Source organism: Carcharhinus amblyrhynchos, unplaced genomic scaffold (assembly GCF_965287045.1).
Source record: "Carcharhinus amblyrhynchos unplaced genomic scaffold, sCarAmb.v2.hapA scaffold_52, whole genome shotgun sequence".
NCBI lineage: Eukaryota > Metazoa > Chordata > Chondrichthyes > Carcharhiniformes > Carcharhinidae > Carcharhinus > Carcharhinus amblyrhynchos.
Genome location: NW_027649793.1, coordinates 920,304 through 941,363, shown reverse-complemented (window position 1 = coordinate 941,363; position 21,060 = coordinate 920,304). Strand labels below are relative to the sequence as shown.

At 47.7% G+C, this 21,060-nt stretch overlaps 1 protein-coding gene across 1 annotated transcript in view; it reads left to right on the top strand.

Moving 5' to 3' along the window:
* Positions 1–21,060, top strand: part of LOC145337570 (tenascin-X-like) — a 214,373-nt gene that overhangs the window by 95,520 nt on the left and 97,793 nt on the right. Inside the window, 6 exon segments of the mRNA XM_080182362.1 lie at positions 1,648–1,920; positions 4,531–4,818; positions 6,007–6,033; positions 6,036–6,272; positions 14,498–14,782; positions 19,252–19,533. Of these exon segments, the coding sequence (XP_080038488.1) occupies positions 1,648–1,920; positions 4,531–4,818; positions 6,007–6,033; positions 6,036–6,272; positions 14,498–14,782; positions 19,252–19,533 (1,392 nt within the window).

The window sequence follows — 21,060 nt, the reverse complement described above, 5'->3', positions numbered from 1 at the left end:
TGTGGGGGGGGTAAGTCGGGGAAATGTGAGTGTGGGGGGGGGTAAGTTGGGGGGAGTTGAGTGTGGGGCGGGGTAAGTTGGGGAGGAGTTGAGTGTGGGGGGGGTAAGTTGGGGGAAATGTGAGTGTGGGGGGGGTAAGTTGGGGGGAGTTGAGTGTGGGGGGGGTAAGTTGGGGAAATGTGTGTGTGGGGGGGGTAAGTTGGGGGAGTTGAGTGTGGGGGGGGTAAGTTGGGGGGAGTTGAGTGTGGGGGGGGTAAGTTGGGGGGAGTTGAGTGTGGGGGGGGTAAGTTGGGGGGAGTTGAGTGTGGGGGGGGTAAGTTGGGGGGAGTTGAGTGTGGGGGGGGGTAAGTTGGGGGGAGTTGAGTGTGGGGGGGGTAAGTTGGGGGGAGTTGAGTGTGGGGGGGGGTAAGTTGGGGGGAGTTGAGTGTGGGGGGGGTAAGTTGGGGGGGAGTTGAGTGTGGGGGGGGTAAGTTGGGGGAGTTGAGTGTGGGGGGGGTAAGTTGGGGGGAGTTGAGTGTGGGGGGGGGTAAGTTGGGGGGAGTTGAGTGTGGGGGGGGTAAGTTGGGGGAGTTGAGTGTGGGGGGGGTAAGTTGGGGGGAGTTGAGTGTGGGGGGGGTAAGTTGGGGAAATGTGTGTGTGGGGGGGGTAAGTTGGGGGAGTTGAGTGTGGGGGGGGTAAGTTGGGGGGAGTTGAGTGTGGGGGGGTAAGTTGGGGGGAGTTGAGTGTGGGGGGGGTAAGTTGGGGGGAGTTGAGTGTGGGGGGGGTAAGTTGGGGAAATGTGAGTGTGGGGGGGGTATGTTGGGGGGAGTTGAGTGTGGGGGGGGTAAGTTGGGGGGAGTTGAGTGTGGGGGGGGTATGTTGGGGGGAGTTGAGTGTGGGGGGGGTAAGTTGGGGAATGTGTGTGTGGGGGGGGTAAGTTGGGGAAATGTGAGTGTGGGGGGGTAAGTTGGGGAAATGTGTGTGTGGGGGGGTAAGTTGGGGAAATGTGAGTGTGGGGGGGTATGTTGGGGGGAGTTGAGTGTGGGGGGGGTAAGTTGGGGGGAGTTGAGTGTGGGGGGGGTATGTTGGGGGGAGTTGAGTGTGGGGGGGGTAAGTTGGGGGTGTTGAGTGTGGGGGGGGTAAGTTGGGGGTGTTGAGTGTGGGGGGGGTAAGTTGGGGAAATGTGTGTGTGGGGGGGGTAAGTTGGGGGGAGTTGAGTGTGGGGGGGGTAAGTTGGGGGGAGTTGAGTGTGGGGGGGGTAAGTTGGGGGGAGTTGAGTGTGGGGGGGGTAAGTTGGGGGGAGTGTCAGTGTGGGGGGGTAAGTTGGGGGGAGTTGAGTGTGGGGGGGGTAAGTTGGGGGGAGTTGAGTGTGGGGGGGGGTAAGTTGGGGGTGTTGAGTGTGGGGGGGGTAAACTGGGGAAATGTGTGTGTGGGGGAGTGTCAGTGTGGGGGGGTAAACTGGGGAAATGTGTGTGTGGGGGGGTAAGTTGGGGAAATGTGTGTGTGTCGGAGGGGGGGGTAAACCGGGGACAATGAGCCGGGGATTTAAGTCGAATTGTCTCGTGAGTTTCTGTAAATGAATTACAATCACTGGGGTTTTGTGGAAATTTGAGGTCTCTCATTTTGTTCTTTTTTTATCTCTCTCACCCCCCCCGCCCCTCCCCTCAGACCAGGTTGCTAGCTTTCGCAATGTGACAGTTAGAGACGTTACAGCCAAGGACTTCCGCCTGTCCTGGAAGGTTCCGGAAGGGGCCTTCGACTCTTTTGTTATTCAGTATAGGGTGTCCAGCAGCCCCGCACACTGGGAGGAACGCAAAGTACAAGGCCGCTTCCGCTCAGCTGTGGTCAAGGGCCTGAGTGCCGCCACTGAGTACACCGTGAGACTGTACGGGGTTCGAGAAGGTCAGCGCACCGGACCCTTCACACTGAACGTCATCACAGGTAAGACCTTCATGGTTAAAGGGTCACTTAATGAGGAGTGGCTTCTCTGGCAGTTGGTCCGTGTGGGAATCACCTCCTTACCTCAGCACTCAAAGAACAGCTTGAGAAAATCTTTACACCTTTTCACCATCATAAAATATCCCAAACTGTGAATAATTTGCCTGTGAAGTCTCGTCACTGAGGCACATGCTAATAGGATAGGCAAATGCGTACTCAGCAAGATCCCACGACCAGGAATGATATCATAGCTGAATTAGTTGTTAGTTGAGTAAATGTTGGCCGAGTGACACTGTTTCCCCCCTCCGCCTCGGTGTCCCAGCTACTGTTCAATCTCTCAACAACTTTGAAAGGAAAAGCAGATATTCATTGTCACATTGCTGCCTCTGGGAGCTTGCTGTGCGCAAGTAGATATTTCCAATAACAACTGGTCAGAGGGACCTCGGGGTCCTTGTGCATGAGTCGCAAAAACCCAGCTTGCAGGTGCAGCAGGTGGTCAGGAAGGCGAATGGGATGCTGGCCTTCAGCGCGAGGGGGATTGAATATAAAAGTAGGGAGGTCTTGCTGCGGCTGTATAGGGCATTGGTGAGGCCGCAGCTGGAGTACTGTGTGCAGTTTTGGTCGCCGCACTTACGCAAGGATATTTTGGCCTTGGAGGGAGTGCAGAGGAGGTTTACGAGGCTGATGCCGGAGTTGAGGGGGTTGAGCTATGAGGAGAGGCTGAATAAACTAGGCTTGTACTCGTTAGAGTTTAGAAGAATGAGGGGAGATCTCATTGAGACGTATAAGATGATGAATGGGATGGATAGGATAGAGGAGGAGAGACTCTTTCCACTCAGAAAGGACAGTAGGACTAGGGGGCACAGCCTCAAGATAAAGGGGGTGCGGTTTAGAACGGAGTTGAGGAGGAACTTCTTCACTCAAAGGGTGGTGAATCTCTGGAATTCTCTGCCCGTTGAAGTGGTGGAGGCTGCCTCGCTAAATATTTTTAAGACGCGGGTTGATGGGTTTTTGATAAGAGAGGGGATTAAGGGTTATGGGGAGAGGGCGGGAATGTGGAACTGAGCCACGACAGATCAGCCATGATCTTACTGAATGGCGGGGCAGGCTCGAAGGGCTAGGTGGCCTACTCCTGCTCCTATTTCTTATGTTCTTATGTTCTTATGACTATCACAAAGTGCTTCATAGGGACATTATAAACACAATATGACACTGAGACACATAAGGAGATATTAACTCAGATGACAAAAAAGCCTGTTCAACGAGGTAGTTTTTAAGGAGCTTCTCGAAAGCAAATGATGTGGAGATGCTGTCATTGGTCTGGGATGGACACAGTAAGAAGTCTCACAACACCAGGTTAAAGCCCAACAGGTTTACTTGGAATCACGAGCTTTCGGAACAATTATCTTGTAATTGAGTCTCAGTCTATATGTGCCATGTTATAAAACCTACTTCTCCATTCACCTGAGGAAGGAGCAGTGCTCCAAAAGCTTGGTACCAAATAAACCTATTGGACTTTAACCTGGCGTTGAGACTTCTTACTCTGCCTACACCAGTCCAACGCCAGTATCTCCACATCAGGGCTACCACCGATATCATCAACAGCTGGCTCAAAGTGGAGAGGATCTCCAAAAAGATCGTACATATCAACCCAGACATCAACTTTCTACAAAGGTGCAAGAAAAAGCCACTCAGCTGAGGAAGGGGCAGTGCTCCGAAAGCTCGTGATTCCAAATAAACCGATTGGACTTTAACCTAGTGTTGTGAGACTTCTTACTGTGTTCGAAAGAGGAAGGCAAGATGGAGAGATGGAAGGAGGGTATAGCCAGATTTCAGAGCCCAGGCAACTGGAGACATGGCTACCCATGGTGAAGTGATTAAAATCGGTGATGCTCAAGAAGATTTAGAGGAGCACCGATATCTGGGAGAGCTGTGGGGGTGAGGGAGATTACAGATACAGGGGGGGTGAGGCCATGAGAGGCATTTGGAAAGAAGGCAATGAGTTTTCAAGTCAAGGTGTGGCTTGAAGAGGAGCCAGTGTAGTTCAATGAGCATAGGGAGTGAAAGGGGAACGGAGAGTTGAGTCTTGGACAGCAGAGTTTTGGAGGGTAGAGGATAGAAGAGCAGCCAGGGGTGAGTTGTAATAAGTGAGGTAATGAAAACAAGGTTAAGCATTCCCAAAGCGACTACACCTCACAGTATATCATTGGCTATGTGACAGGCACTATATAAGTGTACATTATCTGTTGTTTTCCTCACTCAGTGTATAGATTTGTTTAGTTCAAACAGAGTTGGAATGACGAGAGAGGTGCAGCTTTCCCTGAATGAGTTGGCTGTGTTTTGATCATGTGACAGCTATGGCCTTGATGGGCCGAATGGTCTTGCCTCATTCCAATATTCCTTCAGGAGAAGAAGGGTTAGCATGAGCTGTACTCACAAACTCTGTGTAAATATCTGTGCTGATCCACTGAACTCTCACAGGGTGGGGGAAAGGCCCAGTGGGAAGCCTTCCTCATTGGCTAATGGGGTCAGAGGGTGCCGACCTCACCATGCTCCTATTCTGGTTTCCTGCTCCTTTTAAAATATTTAATTCTCACTTGCCTTTTCTGTTAAATTCGGCTGAGAAAGTGAAACCTGGCGACCTGGGGAAACTGGGCAGATTCACTTCTTCCAACATCACGGACAGTTCTATTCAGCTCAGCTGGACTGCAGAGAAGGACTTTGACACCTTCCTCATACACTACAGAGTCGATGGTTCAAAGGATGAGCAGAAACTGAAGCTGCCTGGGAGCCTACGCTCCTCAATCATCACAGGCCTCAGGCCTAATACTAAATACACAATTTATCTCTATGGTGTCTCCTTTGGCCAACGAACCAAACCAATCACAGTGACCACCGCAGGCAATTTTCATTCATACAATCGCAGAACAGTGCAGTGCACAAAGAGGCCATTCAGCCTATTAAATCTACCCCAACCCTTTCTAATAGGGCAATCCGGTTAGCCTGACTCTTCTGCTCTATCCCCATAACTCTGCAATTTTCACTCCTTCACGTATTCATCCCAATTCCCTTTTTGAAGGTTACAATTGAATCACCCAAACCGCTGAACCGTGGCCGGGGGACCAGTAACCAGGGGCCAAGGGTGATTGGTAGAAGAAAAATTCAATAATAAATTTCAAAATGGAATTGCATAAATCCAGGAAAGGAAAGGTTTGAAGGATTAAGGGGAAAGAGCTGGAGAGAGAAAGAGACTGATAGCCAGCACAGACATGATGGGCTGAATAGCCACTCCCTGGGTTTTGAGATCCTGTGAATATGACTGGGAGAGTATTTGGGTCCAGGATTCGTATTTTCTTTTGATATTATTGTTGAGCACTTACTGATAATCTATTGAGCTGACACTGTTTGTCTGGAGGAACATTTGTGGAACTCTTTGCCGCAGTAGGCTGTGGAGGTCAGGTCTTTGAGTGTCTTTAAGACAGAGATAGATAGACTGTTGACTAAGAAGAGGACCAGGAGTTATGAGGAAAAGGTAGGAGAATGGGGATGAGAAAATAATCAGCCATGATTGAATGGCAGAGTATACTCGAATAGGCCGAGTGGCCTAATTCTGCTCCTTTGTCTCACGGAAGTGTCTGTGGCTACTGGTATTTTTTTAACTACTTCGAGGTCAATATTTATTGTCCATCCCTAAATCCCCCTTCAGAAGGTATTAGTGAGCTGCTGCAGTCCATGTGGTGTTAGGGAGGGAACTCCAGGATTTGATCCAGCCACTACTAAGGAACAGCTGATATATTTTCATAGAAACAAAATACTGCAATTGCTAGAATCTCAAACAAAAACAGAAAGTGCTGGAAAATTTCGACAGGTCTGACAGTATCTGTAAGATCACCCTGCTTCGAAACATTGGCTCTATTCTTTCTCCAAATGGATTGTTTCCATTTGTGATTTTGTTTAATATATTTCCAAGTTGAGATGATGTGATTTGGAGGGGAACTTGGGACCTTGTGTTGGTCGAACAGTAATTCGAAAGGTGGAGCAGTAATCCTCTCTTTCTATCGCGAGTTATTTCCATTTCAACTTCCACAGATAAAGAGGCTGTAAAGCTGGGCAACCTGTCACCTCTAACGTCACGGCTAACTCTCTCCGACTCTCCTGGGCAGTAAACAGGGCCTTTGACTCATTTTTGATCCAGTACAGAGCCCAGGGCTCTGAAGAGACGCACAACATTACAGTCACCGGTGGACAAAGATCCCATCTCATCGTAGGCCTCAAGCCTACTACCAGATACACTGTCTATATCTATGGGATTTCTGCTGGCCTACGGACAAAGCCCTTGACCACTGATATCACCACCAGAACATAGAACATTACAGCGCAGTACAGGCCCTTCGGCCCTCGATATTGCACCGACCAGTGGAACCAATCTAATGACCCTCTAACCTAAACTATTCCAATATTATCCATATGCCTATCCACTGACCATTTGAATGCCCTTAAAGTTGGCGCGTCCACAACTGCTGCAGGCAGGGCATTCCATGACCTTACTACCCTCTGAGTAAAGAACCTACCTCTGCCATCCATCCTATAATTACCACCTCTTAATTTAAAGCTATGTCCCCTTGTGTTAGCCATCACCATCCAAGGTAAAAGGCTCTCACTGTCCACCCTATCCAATCCTTTGATCATCTTGTATGCCTCAATTAAGTCATCTCTTAACCTTCTTCTCTCCAATGAAAATAACTTCAAGTCCCTCAGCCTTTCCTCATAAGACCTTCCCACCATACCAGGCAACATCCTGGTTAACCTCCTCTGCACCCTTTCCAATGCCTCCACATCTTTCTTATAATGCGGCGACCAGAACTGTACACAATACTCCAAGTGCGGCTACACCAGAGTTTTGTACAGTTGTAACATGACCTCACGGCTCCGAAATTCAATCCCTCTGCCTCTGCCTTCTTAATAACCTTATCAACCTGGGTGCCAACTTTCAGGGAGCTATGCAAATGTACCCCCGAGATCTCTCTGCTCGTCAACACTACTAAGAGTCCTTCCATTAGCCCTATATTCTGTACTCCTGTTACTCTTACCAAAGTGAATCACCTCACACTTTTCCACATTGAACTCCATTTGCCACCTCTCAGCCCAGCTCTGCAGCTTATCTATGTCCCTCTGCAAACTGTAACATCCATCCTCACTGTCTACAACTCCTCCAACTTTGGTGTCGTCAGCAAATTTACTAATCCATCCTTCCACACCCTCATCTAGGTCATTTATAAAAATGACAAACAGCAGTGGCCCCAAAACAGATCCTTGAGGTACACCACTTGTAACTGAACTCCAGGTTGAATATTTCCCAACAACCACCACCCTCTGTCTTCTTTCAGCTAGCCAATTCCTGATCCAAACTGCTAAATCACCCTCAATCCCATGCATCTGCATTTTCTGCAATAGCCTACCATGGGGAACTTTATCAAACGCTTTGCTAAAATCCATATACACCACGTCAACTGCCTTACCCTTATCCACCTCTTTGGTCACCTTTTCAAAAAACTCAATAAGGTTTGTGAGGCACGACCTACCCTTCACAAAACCGTGTTGACTATCCCTAATCAATTTATTTCCCTCTAGATGGTTATAAATCCTATCCCTTATAATTCTTTCCAAAACTTTGCCCACAACAGAAGTAAGGCTCACTGGTCTATAATTCCCAGGATGGTCTCTACTCCCCTTCTTGAACAAGGGGACAACATTTGCTATCCTCCAGTCTTCCGGCACTATACCTGGAGCCAATAACGACATGAAGATCAAAGCCAAAGGCTCTGCAACCTCCTCCCTAGCCTCCCAGAGAATCCTAGGGTAAACCCATCCGGCCCAGGGGACTTATCTATTTTCACACTCTCAAGAATTGCCAACACCTCCTCCTTATGTACCTCAATCCTGTCTTGTCTACTACCTGGTATCGCAGTATTCTCTTCAACTATACTGACTTTTTCCTGCGTGAATACTGACAAAAAATACTCATTTAGTGCCTCTCCTATCTCTTCAAGTTCCACGCACAACTTCCCACTGCTGTCTCTGACTGGCCCTAATCTTGCCCTAACCAATCTTTTATTCTTGACATACCTGTAGAAAGTTTTAGGATTTTCCTTGATCCTATCTGCCAAAGTCTTCTCATGTCCTCTTCTAGCTCTTCTTAACTCTCTCTTTAGCTCCTTCCTGGCTAATTTATAACTCTCCAGTGCCCTAACTGAGCCTTCGCGTCTCATCTTTACATAAGCCTCCTTCTTCCTCTTCACCAGAGATTCAACTTCCTTAGTACACCACGGTTCCCTCACTCGACCACTTCCTCCCTGCCTGACAGGTACATATTTATCAAGGACTCGCAGTAGCTGCTCCTTGAATAAGCTCCACATTTCAGATGTTCCCAGCCCCTGCAATTTCCTACTCCACCCTATGTATCCTAAATCTCGCCTAATAGCCTCATAATTACCTTTCCCCCAGCTATAACTTCTGCCCTTCGGTATATACCTATCCCTTTCCATCACAAGGTAAACGTAACCGAATTGTGGTCACTATCACCAAAGTGCTCACCTACCTTCAAGTCTAACACCTGGTCTGGTTCATGACCCAGTACCAAATCCAATGTAGCCTCACCTCTTGTTGGCCTATCTACATACTGTGTCATGAAACCTTCCTGCACACATTGGACAAAAACTGACCCCTCTAACGTGCTTGAACTCTAGCTTTTCCAATCGATATTTGTAAAGTTAAAGTCCCCCATAACCACTACCCTGTTACTTTCGCACCTATCCAGGATCATCTTTGCAATCCTTTCCTCTACATCTCTGGAACTTTTTGGAGGCCTATAAGAAACTCCCAACAGTGTGATCTCTCCTTTCCTGTTTCTAATCTCAGCCCATACCACCTCAATAGACAGGTCCACATCAAACGTGCTTTCTGCCACTGTAATACTGTCCTTGACTAACAATGCCACGCCTCCCCCTCTTCTACCACCTTCTCTGCTCTGACTGAAACGTCTGAACCCCGGAGCCTGCAACAACCATTCCTGTCCCTGCTCTATCCATGTCTCTGTAATGGCCACAACATCGAAGTCCCAGGCACCAATCCAGGCTGTAAGTTTGTCCACCTTATTGCGTATGCTCCTTGCATTAAAGTATACGCACTTCAAACCACCCTCCCGCCTGCCAATACACTGCTGTGACCTAGAAACCTTATCCACGACCTCCCTATTCTCATCCTCCTGTACATTGGAGCTACAGTTCAGGTTCCCATCCCCCCTCAGGATCAGTTTAAACCCCCCCAGAATAGCATTGGCAAATTTTGCCCCCAAGATATTAGTACCCCTCTGGTTCAGGTGCAGACCATCCTTCTTGTAGAGGTACTCTGAGTTTTTTTTGTACATATTCCACCTTTGCTAGTGAATTAATTTTATATTCTTAGAGAACAGTTGTTCTTCCATTTCCATTGGCCCAATCTTCAACACAAAGAGAGAGAATGGTTCCTTCATTTCTGCTTTGGAATTGCAGATATTTTATCTTAATTCTCTGAGTGGGAATCCTACAGGAACAGGTGGAATGTTGATTTTTACTCCCCCCAAAAAATATCATTCCCTGACCTCCCAGTTTGATTGTGAGAAAGTATCAACAATATATAAAGTTTACAGCTCAGAAACAGGTCACACGCCTTTCTGATCCCTGCTGAAGTTTCTGCTCCACACAAACATTTGACCAGTTCTCGTCATCTAACCCCAGACGCAGGTCCTTCTATTTCCTTCTACCTTGTGTGTTTATTCAGCTTTCTCTCAAATACATCTTACTCTTTGCCTCAACGGCTCTCAGTGAGTAGCAATAAGGGGCATCTTTCTCAGGCTGGAGAAGTAACCAGTGGACTGCCACAGGGACCAGTGCTGGGACTGCAGCTCCTCACAATATATAATCATGATGTGGAGGAAGGAACAGTGTATTTTGGCCAAACTTCTGGATGATCCAAAGGTGGTAGGGGAGGCAGGCTGTAAGGAGGATATAGTTACAGATAGATATTGACAGGTTAAGTGAGTGAGCAAATAATTGGCAAAAATAATTCAACGTAGAAAAATGTGAGATTGTTCAGTTTGGAAAAAATAACAAGAAGGCAAATTCTTCAAATGGAGAGAGACTGCAGCAAGTTCTATTACAAAGAAACCTTGTCCATGAAACTCAGGAAGTGAGCATCCAGGTGCAGGAGGTAAAAGGAAGACAAATAGAATGCTGGCTTTTACTACAAGGGAGCTGGAGTATAAAAATAAAGAGGTTATTGGAACTGTACGACGTTCTAGTGAGGCTGTGGATGGTTTTGGTCCCCTTATTTAAGAAAAGATACATTATCACAGGAGACAGCACAGAGGGGATGCCTGTCAGACAAGTATGGAGGGACTGACAAATGAGGAAAGATCTGTACCCCGTGGAGTTCAGAAGAATGAGAAGTAATACGATTGACAGATAGAAGATTCTTTGGGGGTTAGGGAGGGTTAATATTAAGATGGACGTGAGGAAGAATTTCTTCTCTCAAGGAGTGCTGAACCTTTGAAATTCTTTATTCCAGGAAGCTGAGTCCTTGAACATTTCTGTGGCTGAGATCAATAGGTTTTTAATCATCCAGGATTAGGGATTATGGAGATGAGGCAGGAAAGTGGATTTGGAGAGAGTTAGATCAGCCAAGATCTTATTAGATGGTGAAGCAGACTCGAAGGACCGAATTGCTATTTCCCTGTTCCTATTTCCTATGGTCTGTGGTGGGGAGATGGTGGTCTAGTGGTATTGTCTAGGCTTAGTAATTCAGCAGAACCAGGGTAATGCTCTGGGGACCCAAGTTCGAATCCCTTCCTGACAGTTGGTCAGGAAATTTGAAATTCAATGAAAGATAATCTGAAATTAAAACTCTAATGGTGACCATGAAACAATGGGCAGTTTGAAAAAACTCCTTCAGGGATGAGAATCTGCTGTCATTTCCTGGCAAGGCCGATATGGGACTCCAGACACACAATAACGTGGCTCACTCTTTAATGCTCTTATAAAATTACTCAGTTCAAGGGTTTGGGCAATAAATGCTGGCCCAGTCAGTGACACGTTTCATGAAAAAATGTAAAGAAGGCCCCACCCTTTTGGTTAAGAATCCTCTGTTAGATTTGTTAGTGATTTTATTTCCTGGCTTTGTTCTCTACCCCATACATGTAGAGTCACTCCATGTAAACTGCTACCATCATCCAAAAGACCTTTATCAGGTCAACCCCTCAACCTCCTCTTTTCGAGGGGAAAGATCTCAGCCTATTCACTGTGACATTTTGTACCTGTGTTCTATGTCCACTGGGTAAGGTGATCGAACTGTACTGTCTGATTAAAGGCTAGGATAGATTGAGACTTTTTTCTCTGGCTCGGGGGGGGGGGGGGGGGGGGGGGTTGGTGGTGCAGGATGTGGGGGAGCATAGTCTTAAAATTGGAGCGAGGCCTTTCAGGAATGATATCTGGGCACACTTCATCACTCAAGGGGGAGAGGAAATCTGGAATCCCTCTGCCAAAAAAGTAGTTAAACTTTCAAAATTGAGATTGATAGATTTTTTTTGGATAAATGTTATGAAAACAAGGCTGGCGAAGCAGATACAGATGGGCTGTAGCCGAACTGAATGGTGGATAGACTCAAGGGGGCCTCTTGTCTTTCCCGAGAAAGGGTTTAATCTTCAGGCAGAAAGGCTCACATCCCAAGACTGTGAAATGTGCACTTCATCACACTTGAGTGAACGTATCCAATAGAACTGCCTGGCAGATGAGTTAAGTTACAAACTGATTTGATCATCTTGTTCAGCCTATTAAATCAGGATGGGGACAAGTACAAGCCTTGGACCAATTAATCAAGATTTATTTGTCTTTCTAAGCCTACTGGACTTGGCAGTCACCGACATGGCAGGCAATAGTTTCAGAATCTGAATCCTGCTCTGCAGGGCTGTAAGTTCAGTCGTGGCCTTCCCCCTTTTCCATCCCACCGTGTGACCTCTCTCTCTCAGCCAGAGGCCTGAGGCTTTGTCAGCAGAATCCTTGGCAGTGCCATGGCGATTCCCATTGAGACCTTTGGGTGAATTGGCCAGAATAGCAGCCTGTATCAGGCATTCTCCTTCATAAAGCCAAAGACTTGCATTTCGATAGCACCTTTCACAACCGCAGGACATCCCAAAGTGCATTGTTGGCTGCAAAGTACTCCCTTTGATGTGTAGTCACAGTTTGTGCACAGCAAGATACCACAAGTCACGATGTGAGATGGCTCAGACAGCCAAAATTTTCCAGCCTTTCCCTCCTGACGGGACCCAATCTGGCTGTACCCCCATGTGGGGTGTTCCTGGCAATGGTGGAGGGTGGGGTGTGCAGAAAGCCATCGGTGGCAATGGAAGATCCTGCCACCGGCCAATGGCGGGTCACCTCCTCTCCTGCCAAAAAATACACCATGGCGGAGAAGGAAAATTCCACCCAGTGTTTTCTTTTTCAGACACTGCTCTCCTTCACAATAATAGTGGTGTGATTCTAACAGGGCGAGTTCAAGAGTGCAGGGACTTTTTACTGTCACTTCCTGTTCACACACTTGCATTGAGTTTTCAGGGGAGGTTCCACCAGCAGAAGAGGTGTGGAGCAACCTTCCCCTCCCATTAACTCTGAGCAAAGGGTATTGAAAGATATGAAACCAAAGGCAGTGCACATGAAGGGAGATAAGGTCCAAATCTAATCAGATTGCAACACAGTCATGAGGAGCTGTACGGTCTCCTGACCCTACAAATTGAAGGATAGCAAGACGAAAAAAAACTGCAGCAATCACATCAGCAAAAATCAAGAACGACACGTGACTCCAGAGACACAGTATTATGGTTCACTCTTAACAACCCTGAGTTCAAGGGCAACTGGGGATGGATAACAAATGCTGGCTTTGCCAGCAATGCTCACATCCCATGAAAGAATAAATCTTAAAATAAAATAAATTGGATGGGCAAGCAAAGGAAATAGAGCTGCAGAAAGTGCCGGTCCAATACTTTATTTTAACCTTTATTCTTCCTTGGCCTGCAGTGAAGGATTAGGGGAGTGGGACTGACTGGGCTGTTCCACCAAGAGTTATGATGTGGAGATGCCGGCGTTGGACTGGGGTAAACAAGTAAGAAGTTTCACACCACCAGGTTAAAGCCCAACCAGTTTATTTGATGGTAAACCCACAAGCTTTCGGGGTTTGTCCCTTTGAAAGGTGACGAAGTGTTGTGAGGCTTCTTACTGTGTTTACCCCAGTCCAACACCAGCATCTCCACATCATGACTACCATCGACACTGCAAACTGTCGGCTCCAAGTGGAGAGGATCGCCGAGAAGATCATGCCCAGCAAGAGTTGGTATGGACGTGACAGGTATACCATTTTGGGAACTCATTATTCTCCATCGCCTTCAACTATTGATAAAACATTGTCTTTTTTATACGGCCATTCTAGACGGCTTACTTCTGTGTCACTGGCTGTTTGTCCATCAGACATGTTTCCCTCTATTATATATTCAAATCCTATGTATAAACATATCGTTTACCTGGGAATGATTTAGTTCCGATGTCCTGTGCTGCTGTTTCAATTCCCATTCCTTATCGTCCTCCAATTCTCATTTCTTGTGCTCCTCACTATCTGTGAGGTTTTCCAGTTTTCTTCTGTTCTGGAAGATCCTGAGGAAGCTTCTTAAAGTCTCTCATTTCCCAGTCTGGCGGAGTGATGGGCTGAGCCTAGTTCTGAACAGCCTGACATAAATGTTGGCCATTTATTTCCTGTGCGGGACAACACCACGACTATTCTCTGTGTGGAGAGGAAGGATATCCATCGATCTCCAGTTAGGGGCTGTTTTCCCCACCTCCTTGCAATATGAGCCCATCACACACCCTGGCAAAGACCACCGAGTGACACTTTATCACTGCTGTTACTCGAAAATCCCTGTCTGCCTCCAGTGCTCACTCCCTGTGAAATGGGACGATCCGGTATTTTTAACACCAACTTGCGTTCACATCGCCCCTTTAACTTGGGAAAGTTCCCATGGTCCTTCACAGGAGCGATTCCAATCTGAGCCATGAAAGGGACTATTAGAGCAGCTGACCAATGGCTTAGTCAAGGAGGTTGTTGTTGTTGTTACAGCCATCTTAAAGGTGGGGAGGGAGGCAAAGAGATTTAGGCTGGGATTTCAGACTACCCCACCCCCACCCCCGCGACCCCCCCGACCCCACACGCCTCCACATTTGCCTTTTTTTGCTACTGGTTACAGGCGGGTCTGCCAGTCCCAAAGTTGGTGACATTTTACATGGCGACCCTGCACCACCTATGGGGGGGTTTGCCACCTTTGGGAGGACCAGAAGATCTCACTGGTGGGAAGGGCCAGAAAATCCCACAAAGGGGAGGGAATCCCAGAACTTTGTGTCAAGGTAGCTGAAGACAACGGCGGAGTGATTAAAATTGGAGTAGCTCAACTCGGGGTGGAGGGAGGGTGAGCGAGGATTTTTTAAACAGTTCTTTCCTTCCCTTTCAGCTGAAGACCGGCCACAGCAAAGCGAAGTGAGTGATTTCTCGGTGACTGATATCACGGCAGACTCTCTCCGGCTTTCCTGGGTGACAAAGAGGAAATATGACTCCTTCTTTGTGGAATACGGAGTCAAGGGGGATCAGGATATGCTGAACTTCACGGCAACTGGAGACCGTCGTTCCTCCGTCATCACAGGCCTGAGGCCTACCACCACCTACACATTCTATCTCTACGGGGTCTCTGCTGGCCAACGCACCAGGCCAGTGACAGCTGTCGCCACCACCACAGGTAATGTAGGATTAATTCTTCCTCGGTGAGAAATTATCGCTCAAACAAATACTCGCATAGTTCCTTCTTTGCCAATCTTTCACCTTGCAAGCCAACCTTCACTGCTTCAGAATGGTACCCTGCAGGATTACATAGAAAGGCGGACATAAGAGGCAGGAGAAGGAGAGCATGAAGCCTGCTCCACCAAATTATCAGTGCCGATCTCCTATCTCAGTTCCCATTTTGCTTAATTAGCCCCAAATCCATGAGTGTCCCCAATAATCTGCTGATCTCAGTCTGGAATCTATTCAATGAATGAGTGTCCCTTAGCTCTAGGGGCAAAGAATTTCTCAGCACTAAAGGTGAAGAAATTTCTCCTCATCTCAGTCCTTGTTCTGAGACGCTGACCTCTTTGGTTCAGGATTTTCCTGCCAGGGGACACAGCGCAGTCACCGGCTGTTTGGCCAAACCGCTGAGTTTTTTTTGCCCTACCTGCTCCCTCATTCCCTTCATTATATATACTTCCTTCTCCCGCTTCTACTTATGGAGTTTCCCACCAACGGGGATCGGTTCGAGTCACCTCTCTGTGGCAACAAACTCCACTTTCTCAGTGAATGCAGTTTGGAAAGGGGAAGCGGGATGGGTCAGGAATTGTTGGAGGGCATTTCCAACGGGAAAGGCTTCCGGGAGCACCTGTTTCCCTGACTCTGACCCCCCTCCCCCTCGAGATCCACTCCTTCCCCACCCTAACGTCTCCCCCCTCCCAGCAGCACTTTCTGTGCAGCAAGCCCATGGTAGCCCAGTTGCTGCTTGGGGGGTTTCTTTTTCCTAACATTCCCACTGATGGAAATCTGGGAAACGAGCACTGATGGAAATCTGGGAAACGAGCCCGTGAGAAGGAAATGAAAAATCTGCTTTTTGTTGTGAGCTGTTGAACAATTCGGGCCTCACAGTGTGTGTGTAGTGATGTGCAGTTCTTAATTACTGGCAGCCGCTCAGACATGTTAGAAAAATAACGCCAACATCTTTTAACCGGTTTCATGCTGGGACTGTACCAGCTGAGAATATTTGTCCTCCTTTCTCACCAATGGACCTCTCCCAGTCTGTCTTCCGTGGGGTGACCAGGTAGGTGCAGTAATGTCAGGATTGGCTGTTATCCTGACTGGAACCCACTACTCGGAGCTTTACCCAGCAGCGTGTTCCTCCCACATAATATCCCACAATGCAACGGTCAGCCGTCACGCCCATTCCTGACAGGCTCTCCGTTATTTGGGAGGAGATCAACAGCAAGACGAACCCTGAAACCTCAAGGTGTGAACATAAGAACATAAGAAATAGGAGCAGGAGTAGGCCATCTAGCCCTTTGAGCCTGCCCCGCCATTCAATAAGATCATGGCTGATCTGTCGTGGCTCAGTTCCACATTCCCGCCCTCTCCCCATAACCCTTAATCCCCTCTCTTATCAAGAACCCATCAACCCACGTCTTAAAAATATTTAGCGAGGCAGCCTCCACCACTTCAACGGGCAGAGAATTCCAGAGATTCACCACCCTTTGAGTGAAGAAGTTCCTCCTCAACTCCGTTCTAAACCGCCTCCCCTTTATCTTGAGGCTGTGCCCCCTAGTCCTACTGTCTTTTTTGAGCGGGAAGAGTCTCTCCACCTCTATCCTATCCATCCCATTCATCATCTTATACGTCTCAATGAGATCTCCCCTCATTCTTCTAAACTCTAACGAGTACAAGCCTAGTTTATTCAGCCTCTCCTCATAGCTCAATCCCCTCAACTCCGGTATCAGCCTAGTAAACCTCCTCTGCACTCCCTCCAAGGCCAAAATATCTTTGCGCAGGTGCAGCGCCCAAAACTGCACACAGTACTCCAGCTGCGGCCTCACCAATGCCCTATACAGCTGCAGCAAGACCTCCCTACTTTTATATTCAACCCCCCTCGCTATGAAGGCCAGCATCCCATTCGCCTTCCTGACCACCTGCTGCACCTGCAAGCTGGGTTTTTGTGACTCATGCACAAGGACCCCGAGGTCCCTCTGCACCGTTGCCTGCTGCAGTTTTTCGCCACGTAAGTAATAGTCCTTCCTACCATTATTCCTACCAAAGTGGACCACCTCACACTTGCCAACATTAAATTCCATTTGCCATTTTCTGGCCCATTCGCCCAGCCTATCTAGATCCTTCTGCAGACTCTCCACACCCTCCGCACAATTTGCCTTTCCCCCAATCTTGGTGTCATCAGCAAATTTCGACACCCTGCACTCGGTTCCCTCCTCCAGATCATCTATATAAATGGGCGGTCAGAGCAAGTCGCGACCCTCTAGGGAGCACGGTATTACCCTGAGAAAATTCTGAGGTGTCTTCATGGAGTCCTACCGCAGGAGCTCCGCAGAGAGGCTCAGCTAAACCCAGCCTCCAACAACCACTTGTCCTCCCCTTCAGCCCAGCATGGTGGAGTGCAGAGCTAGCTACAAACCACAATTCAATGTTTTCAGTTCCATTATGAAACGTTTCCTGCATTTTGGATCTGCTGTTGAAAATTAGCTTTTGCGGCGCAGTGCTTCCTGATAATGAAATTGAGGAGCCTGAACCGGTAGGCCCCATGTTGGAATGTACCTGTGTGCACGAGGCAGGTCTGGAACCGGTAGTCTAACGGCTCGCAGAACTTTTCCAGGTAGTTTCCCAGGGCTAGCTCGCTCTTGGACCGTCTGTCTGTCTGTGGCTCCAGATTAGTGGTGCTGATATCAAGAGCTGATGAAGGTTTGAAGGCATCTGCCCTGCCTGCTTTAGTTCCAGGAGTTAACCCGTTTCTGGATCTGTTAGTGTAGCCGTTATTAGGTCTGAACTGCAGCAACTCTGAGGCTGCTCAGAGGGATTACATAGAACATAGAACACTACAGCACAAACAGGCCCTTCGGCCCACTAGTTGCGCTGATCACTTCTATACCTACTAAGCCATAGAACTATCTATAACCCCCAATCCCATTAGATTCCATATATTTATCCAGAAGTCTTTTAAAAGACCCCAGCGAGTTCGCCTCTACCACCACCGACGGCAGCCGATTCCACTCACTCACCACCCTCTGAGTGAAAAGCTTACCCCAACATCTCCTCTGTACTTGCTTCCCAGCACCTTAAACCTGTGTCCTCTTGTAGTGACCATTTCAGCCCTGGGAAATAGCCTCTGAGAATCCACCCTATCTATTCCTCTCAACATTTGATAAACCTCTATCAGGTCGCCTCTCAACCTTCGTCTCTCCAGGGAGAAGAGTCCCAGCTCCCTCAACCTATCTTCATAAGACATGCCTCCCAATCCAGGCAACATCCTTGTAAATCTCCTCTGTACCCTCTCAATAGCTTCCACATCCTTCCTGTAGTGAGGCGACCAGAACTGCGCACAGTACTCCAAGTGGGGTCTGACAAGGGTCTTATAAAGTTGCCGCATTACCTCTCGACTCCTAAACTCAATCCCTCGATTAATGAAGGCCAGTACACCATACGCCTTCTTGACCACATCCTCCACCTGTGAGGCCGATTTAAGAGTCCTATGGACCCGGACCCCAAGATCTCTCTGCTCTTCAACCCAGTTAAGACTCCTACCCTTGATATTGTACTCTTTCATCCCATTGGTCCTGCCAAAATGGAGCACTACACATTTATCTGCGTTGAAGTCCATCTGCCACTTCTCTGCCCAGTCTTGCATCCTATCTATGTCCCGCTGCAACTTCTGACGTCCCTCCAGACTATCCACAACACCACCAACCTTCGCATCGTAAATTGTGTGGGTTTTTTTGGGGGGAAGCGAGCCTCCCCACTGCCTGGCCTGGCCTACATGTTACTCCAGTCCAACATCGCCTGCTAGCGTCTTTTAATGCAAATCTGATTCGCCAAGCCAAATCGTAAGAAATAAGTATCAGAGGAGGCCATTTAGCCTTTCAGAGTCTGCCCCAATCCCATTTCCTACCCTGTCCACAAAGCATCCAAAAATCTACTGACCTTTAACTGAGCCTCCCGAGGAGTAACAAATCCCAAATCTCTGATTGAAGAAATTGCTCCTGAACTCAGCCCTAAATGATTGGTCTCTTTATCATGAGACTGTCACCCAGTGTTCCCAATTCAGGGAATGTTTTCTTAGCCTCTACCCTGTCAGCCCCCTCTCCTATGTCTCAGTGACAACCCTCTAAACCCCAGGGCATATAGGCTCAGTCTATTTGTTCTCTAAAGTTATGGAACCAAAGCACAATTTGTCAGGGCATTGAGTGAGGGGCAATAAGTTAGACCTCGCTAACATTATCCTGACGGAACATTCTGAACAAAACCTCAGACAAAGGGAATATTGTAAAAGACACCTGCTTATAATCTCTAAGCTAATGTCACACCATACCAGAGGTTAGTGCCGTTACTATCCAGGGTAAATAATCAATCTTCCATCCAGTAACGATCCACCTTTTTCTCCTTTCTCCCCACCTTTTTTGACTTCCACAGACAAGGACGTCACCAAACTGAAAAAGCTTGGCCATCTTTCAGTCTCTAATGTCACAACCAACTCCTTCCAGCTCTCCTGGGTGGCGGAGGCAGACTTTGATTCCTTTGCGATACAGTACAGAGTGCCTGGCTCTAAAGTGGCGCGGAAACTCACGGTAACTGGTAACCGCCGGCAATCAGTCATCACAGGCCTCAGGCCTACTACCAGCTACAGAGTCCTCCTCTTTGGGGTCTCCCAAGGCCAGCGCACGAGGCCCTTGACGGCCCTCGTGTCCACCAGAGGTATTTTTTTAATGTAAGAAATGGTACCCTTCGCATCTCTGAGGCAGGGAACTATTTGCTCATTCTCTTCACTTCTGCACTCTTCCGGGGGCAGCTCCTGATCAACATGGGTGTGCTTGCCAGGACACGCACTGCACGGCCTTGTTCATTGTGCAAACTGAAAGGAACCTTGGTTAAAACCCTCACACGCTCCCTTTCCCCACTGCTGCACGAGGTTTGGAAGTCACCTGGATTTGCTCCAAGTTTGGATGTTTTTTGCCTCTTGTGTGTGTGATTTGTTTTTGTTTTCATGAACATGAACATATATTTATATAAATCAGATATATAAATATACGCCATCATCATTTCCACAGCTTTCGCATGCATCGCAGAGCAGAACAAAGTTGTTCTGAGGCACTTCAACCCCTATCTTCACTTTCAGGAGCGTATCGTGGGTTGGCCATCATCCCTCATTCTTTGGCTCTTACACTCTGTCTCATGTCTGCCTTGATTGATTCCATTACACCCGAAGTGTGAAACCCTAGGGTTCTCCATCATTTTCTTCAATCTTGTTGATTAATTTTATAACCCTAAATGGCTTGTCTTCATTGTCTGCTCCCCTCTCATGGTTGGGGCTTGTCAGTGTTTCGCTGGTGTTGTGATAGTTATTGTGGATTAATCTGTGTGATCTGGTCTGCTAATCTGTTGTTTGGCAGACAATGGGCTGGGAAGGGAATTTTAGAGCAATATTGGCTCTGGAAAATTTCCTGTTGCTTTTCCCAGGAGACTGTGTGGATGACTGAGGGATGGGAGGAGGAGGAGAAGTGTCTGTGTATAAAATTCCTGTGGGACAGCATCGAGGGGAGGGGTAAAGTGGGGTCTGGTTATAATATGTGGTTGTGAGAGCAGGTTTGATCAGTTTGCTATGGTTGTATATATAACAATCAAAGATAAATTATTATATAAATTATATAGACAGACACATAGAATAGAACAGAATCCCATCGAGCCTGCACCTAACACAATCTCACCCAGGCCCTATCCCCACAACCCCACATATTTAACCTATTCACCCCCCTGACACTAAGGGGCAATCCATTGAACCCGCATATCTTTGGAGTGTGGGGGGAAGCCAAAGCACTCAGAGGAGACCCACACAGACATGGGGAGAATGTGCAGACTTTGCACAATCAATCACCCCAGGCTGGAATTAAACCTGGTGAGGCAGCTAATAAGACAATAATAGGAACAGCAATAGGCCATTCAGCCCTTTGAGGTGTTCCACCATTTAATAAGATCATAGCTGCTCTAACACTCACCAAGTCCACTTTCCTGCCTTGCCTCTGAATTCCTTAATTCCCCAACTGACATAAACCTCTTCATCTCAGCCTTGAAAATATCCAAAGACTTTTCCTCCACATGAGGCGAATCATCCTCCCAACATTTACCTTGTCTAACCCCCGAAGGGTTACATGTTTCAATCACATCACCTTGCTTCGGTACTCCAGTGAGGACAGACACACATCATTCATACTTACAGACATAGTT